The following is a 7,360-nucleotide window of genomic DNA, read 5'->3' as shown; positions in this document are numbered from 1 at the left end:
CATTCCGAGTGAGTCAACGTGTAGCGCCCCCTCCTCTGGCCTATTTCAGTTTTAGGCACTCGCCCCCTCCTCTGACCGTATTCCCCTTGGTTGTGTTAGTGTGCAGCGTGGTTCACAATCCGCCGACTGGATGACCAATAAACTTCAAAGCACATACAAACCCCTCACGTGGGCTTAGATTCGGCCTACCAATAAAAAACTCAGTTCAACCACCCCCTGACGGCAGCAGTTTACTAAACGCTCTTCTTTTCAGAAAATATGGTTCCGCTCAACCCACTTAATCAACCAGACTATATGATGCAGCCATAACTACAGAACCGACCATAGATAGCGGCACATCAATGCCGGTTCTGAAAGAATCGGTAGTGCAAATGTATCACTGCCAATTCTTAATCCCATGCCTGAACCATGATGGAATCGCTAAGAACAGGCATTGATACTGACTATCAGTGCTGGTTCGTGTTATAAACCGGCACGTATTCGGGTCGGTTGTAGCCACAAACCTCCACTGATGGTCGCTATAGTACTGGACCCAAATTTTATTTCCAATGCATTTTTAGCTCTGGGTCCTCATGTCCGGCTCTAGTATGCACTCTCTCTGCCGGTCACATGTGTGCTTCCTCTCTCCCTTATCTCTTATCCATAGGCATTCTATCTCTCACTTATATCTTTCCTCCATCACAAGCCTCCTCTGCCTTATCTCTTTTGCACTCAGCCAAACCAAATCTAGTCGCTCCCTCTGCCACTCGTTGGCGAGGCACTCCATGTCTATGAGTGTAAGCACCTCGTCGACCAGCTACACGCCAGTAGTGACCTTGGTGCCGCAGCCAACGACGTCCTGCATCAAGCGTAGAGCTCAGTGGCGGGCGAGGAGACGATGACGAAGCGGGTGCGACCTCTGAATGGTGCTGGTGCGGGGCATGGCGGCCTCCAAGTAGGCTCCTCCAAGCTACGCATGCGAGTCCAGGGCGGGTCCGAGGTGAGGACAAGGTTGACCATGGTGGCCTCGTCCTTGTGTTTGAGTTGATTTGTTCTTGTGTTCGTATATGGATGAGATAAGTATATGGATGAGATGAGTCGATTTGATTGTATTCTTGTGTTTGAGATGAGAATATGGATAAGATGAGTTGATTCGTTCTTGTGTTCGTACGGACGAGATCACTACTATAGAACTGGCTATAAATAGCGGCTCATCACTGCTAGTTATGTAAGAACCGACAGTACAAATGTATCATTGTCGATTCTTAAACTCCCATGCTGGTATCAGTGCCGGTTTGTGGCTAGAACCACCATTAATACCAAGATTCAGTGACGGTTCTAGCCATGAACCACCACTGATGATGCAGACCCAAAATTTCTATTCAATCGGCCTTTTTCTCACAACTGAGCTCGGGTCTGAGATTTTTTCTAAGTCTTGAGCTCACGACACAGGAGTTAAGGTCTCTTCTCCTCTGTCTCAGTATCCTCGCCTTCTCTCTCTCTCTCTCTCTCTCTCTCTCTCTCTCTCCTCTCTCTCTTTCCTCTCTCTCGATCTCTCCTCTGTCTTGATCCAGGAACGACAAACGAGCGATGTGGATTTCTTGTGCACAGCACGGGCCACGACGGGTGGTGTTTGTACCTAGTTGCCACGATGCTCTGTGCCGCGTGCCACCGCGTGGATGCACCGGACCTCACGGCCTCGGGCGTCGACACGTGCCCGCTCCGTGACAGGCCCACCTTCGAGGACAACACACGCCCATTGCTCGACCTTCTCCGCACGCTCTCCGCAGGGGAGAGGGCGGTCTTGGTCGGCCATAGCTTCGACCCCATGAATGTCACGCTCGCCACAAAGGCATTACCGGAGAAGGTCGTGGATGCAGTCTTCGTCACCGCGTTCATGCCGGATCGGACCAACCCATACTCACACATCATCGAACATGTACATCGGTTCTCGACTACATGTGGGTTATCGAGCTAGCTGAAGATAGCAGACCAACGGCTGGATGGATAGCGTGATGGACGGAGGGCACGTGGATTTCTTCTTCCATTTGTGTAGCTGAATTGTGGAGTGTTAGTTCGATTTTTTTGTAAATTCTTTGTAAACCTATTTGAATAACTTGATTTGTGACATAAAAGGAGAAGAATATTATATGATTGTTTGATCTCATATATATGTGTTTCTGCTTGTGTGAAATAGGGAAAATTTGATCTTATGTTTTAGTGGCAGCACGATAGGTCCAAGTGGCCGCGAGCAAGCACGACGGCAAGCGTGCGGCCATGCGGAGCCTGCTCGTTTTATTTTTATTTTTTATTTTTTAGAGGAGGCATCACTGTCGGTTGGAGCCATGAACCGGTAGTGATGTCTACTTTCAGTGCCAATTCTATACCCGATATTGATAATCACTGACTATGAGTGGAGCTTTAATACCTGCCACTGATGACGATTTTGAACCGCCACTGATGACATATTTTGTAGTAGTGGATGAGTCGATTTTGAGCATGCACACGACGATGGCGGCGGCAGGAGCACTGCATTGAGCGGCGACAGGAGCAGAGGATGTTGAAGGAGCAGGTGGTGAGTTCACAGTGGGTGCGACGGTGGAGCACGTCGGCGGTATCGGCAACTGAGCCGCTCGTTTCTTTTTTCTTTTTTTTTTGCTCTCCATCCATATATCACTGTCGGTTCATGGCTTGAACCGGTAGTGATGATAAGTTTCTTTTCAAAATCAACACTAAAAATTATTATTAGTACTAAATAATCAATAACGGTTCAATACTCAGATAACGATTTTGAACCGTAACCGATAATATATTCCATAGTAGTGAGCTCTACTTAACCACATCAACACACCCTAAATTCCTGCATCGGTCCATTCCATACACATCTAAGCAGCTGACGAGCGCGGGCACTGCACTTTCCATTAGGAAACAGAACACTTTCAGAATCGCGGATCCATCGTCCAACTATTTGTCCGGAAATTACGGCACGAGACGCGGTCCGGTCGTCGTCGTCCACAAGTCCGGGTCCGTCCCCTTGCCTTTCCCATCCTTGTTACACTCGAATCGAGCAGGACCACCCCACGGCCGGGGCCGGCCGGCCTCGCCTGCCAGTCGCCAGTAACATGGCGGGGTCCCCGGCTGGCGCCCGCCCGGCCGCACGTCAACTCTGGTGCGGTACCAGCGAGCCGGTCACCGGCACACTACTACTCTCAGGTCCCGTACGATCCGGCGACTAGCTATTATCGGTTGGCGAACGAGTTGGAAGGTGGGCCAAATACTATGTAATCATGAAAATATGCATCGTCCATGAATGGTGAGCGAATGGTCGAGTAAATTCAAAGGAAATACACTGGCACTATAAAAAACTATCACAAAACGACTTTGAAGGACCTATTTCGTTCAAAGAACCACATCTACTTACTTGTAATAACTGTTTCACAAAATTACCTTTCTTTATCACAAGGAAATGCGCTGATCCCCACCTGTCATACAGTTCTAGATCGTTCCGTTTGGTGACTAGGATGCATCATGTTTCCTTGGCCACCCAAGGTCTATTTGACAGTTGCTTCTTTGCCAGAAGCAGAATGTGTTCTTGAGAGAAACGATAGTGTATAGACATCCCATACGCACGCCGGTGAGGTATGGGTTAAATTCCAAAAATAGACACTATACGTCATTCGTCAAAATAGATAACATACTGGTGTATTTGCAAATTTAACATATGTATTTGATACCTCGTTCGCTGAAAACGCAATTTCGTTACATGAGGAACCGAAAAATGGTGGATCCAAGCGTATTCGGCACCTGAGGTGTCAAATACGATATTGTATACCGTATTCAGGTAAGTGCCGAAATTGCCCTACCCAATACGGTGTATAGTGCCATATTCGACAAATCAGGTGGCGAATACAGCCCAGTGGTCTTGTTCATTAGGTCATACAACAACATTGGCCAATATATGTTCTTGTGTCGGCAGCGATGCGCTGCTGCTTTAAATTTATTTCGACGTAATTTTATCGATATTTCTTTATTCTCTCAATGTAAATTTGTGTGAGTAATTTATTAGTGAACAATAGTAGTTGTGAAGTATAATTATCATATAATCCGGCACCGAGGTAACATACTATCGGAGGGTTAACTCCTGTCGCAGGGATCCTGAGGGACCCCTTTTTAGAGATTCGGCCGGGGGATGATCCTGAATATGTTCGCCAGAGGAATAAATGGGTATGAATGCGATGGCCCGTGGGGTGGAATGATCTAATGCGGAACAGAGTAAATGCGCTGATGTTTAGACAGGTTCGGGCCGCACAGAGGCGTAACACCCTACTCCTGTATGGATACTATAAATGCCTTGAGAATGTCCCTCAAGGATGTTGCTGGTTACAAGAATGTCTAGCTATCTTAGAGCCTGGGGCTCCTTGTTCTTCGGTCTGCTTTTCTCTTCGCTACCTCCAAAACTTCTCAGGGATCGTCTAACTTGTTGACCTTGCTCAGAGGTTTTAATGCTTCACCAAGAGTAACTCCAAAAAAGACTTCTTCAGAGAATAAAGGGGGCCTCCTTTTGTCCGTGCTGCAGGCGGCTTTAAATACCCGCCGGCAGTAGCGTGCCCCGAGCGGGAGGAGGGCACAAGTTCCAAGATACCATAAATGGAAAGGGCGTCATCATAGCCTCTGTGCGAAGTGACCGGGGGTAGAAAATGCGTCCAACGCCCGGTCATCCGTCACCATAAATGCACTGGCAACGGACGCCGTGGAGAGGGCCCACCGGGCAGCCGCGGAGCGGCCCGACGTGCCCCTGTCTTGTTCTCCTGCCACAGTAGCGCGGTAGATGGAACGCCTTGGCCTTTACGACGTTATCCCGAGACGGACCGGATGGCATGGGATGGGACCCGTGCATTCAATGACCCCACGCCCTCCTGCCAGAATGCGGCAGGAACTGACACTGAGCGTGGCGGGAGCAGTTGAAGGTGACAGGCCACGCGCGCTCTTTAAATGCGGCCTTGGGCCTTTGACTGGCTGACCCCTCATCAGTGGGCCCCTCGGGGGCCACTGTTAGGGGGCTCCTCGGGGGCCACTGTTAGGGGGCTCTCTGGGTCATCGGGGAACCGAGTGCTCGGGGGTCACTGTACACCTCCCCGAGCACTCTCTCCCGAGAATGCCCTTTCTTGATCCTCGGGGAACCGAGTGCTCGGGGGTATTGTTCACCTCCCTGAGCACTCTCTCCCGAGCACACTTGTATGGATCCTCGGGGGACCGAGTGCTCGGGGGCTGCTGCACGCAGCCCCGAGCACTCTCTCCTGGAACTTCCTTCAGTGGGTCCTCGGGATACTTGGGTGCCCAGGGGGCCACCGCTCGCGGCCCCGGGCACGTTTCTCCCGGTACTTAGCTTTCCTGACCGTCGGGGGACTCGGGTGCTCGGGGGCCACCATATACCTTCCCGAGCACTTTCTTCCTGGCACTTAGACTTCATAGATCATCGGGGAACTTGGGTGTTCGGGGACCACCGACTGTGGCCCTGAGTGCCCTCTCCCGGGACTTAATCTTTCTTACCTCGCGGAGGAGACTTCGCGGGATGGCGCCACGTGGCGGATTGCTGGCCTGGCCTCGGGATTCGGGGACCCCTGGTTCCTGATTCACCGACACATACGTTGATAAAAACTACATGAGACATGGGTTTTTTGACGCTACGCGAATGGACTCTAACCATAAAAAGATAACGAAACAAACATTAGCATGTACAATACGCCTAAGGACTTACTTAATAGCGTGCCTTATGGCAAAATAGATCAGGTTACAATAGATGCTCTCTACTAAGTGTACCTAGAATATTTGTCATTTCTCAGAGCATCTATGCCCTCCTCCTTAGCGTGATGGACCATCTCCAGCTTCTTTTCCCTCTCTTCTTCACGAGCTTTAGCCGTGGCGCACTCCTACGCTGCCTTTCTTGTGTGCTCCTCCTCCTGGTGCATGAGCCATAGTTTCTCCTGCTGTTGTTCGTACTCCCGGTGTTTGTACAATTCCCTTATCTACCGTATGCTCATGTCGACCCACCGCTTGTGGTGCTCATTTTTTTCCATATCCAGCCATTCCATGAAGTCACAGATAGGTAGAGGAAACTGTACAAATAAAATAAGATGGGAGATTAGTAAGACAGTGCATGAAATCATATGAAAATTGTCACGTGAGTGATCGATGTCGCTATACCGGTGGATACTCATACCATCCATGTAGAGGCTTATCATACTGGTAGTTGGCACACATGAAGAAGCATAGGTTATAGGTGTAGGAGATGTCCTAGGACTCGCGAAGCCTACACGGGTCGCCATAGAAGCACATCGGTGGTTCGACCTCTAGAGGGATAAAAATCTCATTATGTTTCTTCGATAGGCTTGGTGGAGTTGAGGAAGACATTGCAGTTGAGAGAGCTGAGAAATAAGTGATCATTCCATGATTTAGGGTGGAGTTATTTATGGTTATTGGGGGTTGATGCATGGACTGAGTGCATGATATGGGTGGGGGCTAGAGTATGGGATTCCCTATGAAAGCTAAAAAAGTTGTGGCATTGATGCTTGATATAGATTCTCTAAGAAAGTTGTTGTTTAGTGTGGTCATTTTATTATGTAAAAGTTCAGCAAGGATTTATTGTTGCCTCTGCATGGAAGGCTGAGTCAGCATAGAGGTGTTGTCATTTAATTTATAATTAAAGCTCTGTCGTGTAGTCACTTCGTGTCTAAAGCCTGAGCCCGTACAGAGGTTTTGTCATTTCATGATTAAAACTGAGTTGTACAGTCACTTCATGTCTAAAGACTGATCCACGATAGATGTGTTGTCATGTCATGCCTGAAGCTCTATTATGTGGTCACTTCTTGTCTAACGGCTGAGTCAGGATAGAGATATTGTCATTTAATTTATGATTAAGGCTCTATTGTATGGTCACTTTGTGTCTAAAGCCTAAGTTAGGATAGAGGTGTTGTCATTTCATGCTAAAAACTCTATCATGTGGTCACTTAGTGTCTAAAGCCCGATTTGCGATAGAGGTGTTGTCCTATCATGCTTAAAGCTCATTGTGTGGTCACTTCGTGTCTAAAGTGTGAGTCACGATAGAGATAATGTGATGACAGGAAGGTGTTGTCATTTTATGCTTAAAGTTGGGTCGTTTGATAACTTCGTATCTAAAGTCTGACTCACGACAGAGGTACTATTTTAGCAGCGGGGTGTGGTTGCAGTAGTGTGTGTTTGCAAGTGATGTTGTGAACGACCTTAAAAGGCAACACTGAACTACGTATGTTATCCCTGCCCCAATCACAAGACGAGGTAAAGAGATGGCGAGCTCTAGTATCATACATTTGCTATACTACCGCCGTTATGCAAGTGCGGTACT

The 7,360-nt window shown here is 48.5% G+C and overlaps 1 protein-coding gene across 1 annotated transcript; it reads left to right on the top strand.

The window, feature by feature from the left end:
- Positions 1–1,630: 1,630 nt before the first annotated feature.
- Positions 1,631–1,957, top strand: LOC133890301 (salicylic acid-binding protein 2-like). Its single transcript, XM_062330712.1, has one exon. The coding sequence runs from the start codon at positions 1,631–1,633 to the stop codon at positions 1,955–1,957; it is 327 nt and encodes a 108-aa protein (XP_062186696.1).
- The last annotated feature ends 5,403 nt before the right edge of the window (positions 1,958–7,360 follow it).

The sequence above is a fragment of the Phragmites australis genome, chromosome 14 (genome assembly GCF_958298935.1).
Source record: "Phragmites australis chromosome 14, lpPhrAust1.1, whole genome shotgun sequence".
Taxonomy (NCBI): Eukaryota; Viridiplantae; Streptophyta; class Magnoliopsida; order Poales; family Poaceae; genus Phragmites; species Phragmites australis.
The sequence above is the reverse complement of the archived record's forward strand: the minus strand, read 5'-3'. Positions and strand labels throughout refer to the sequence as shown.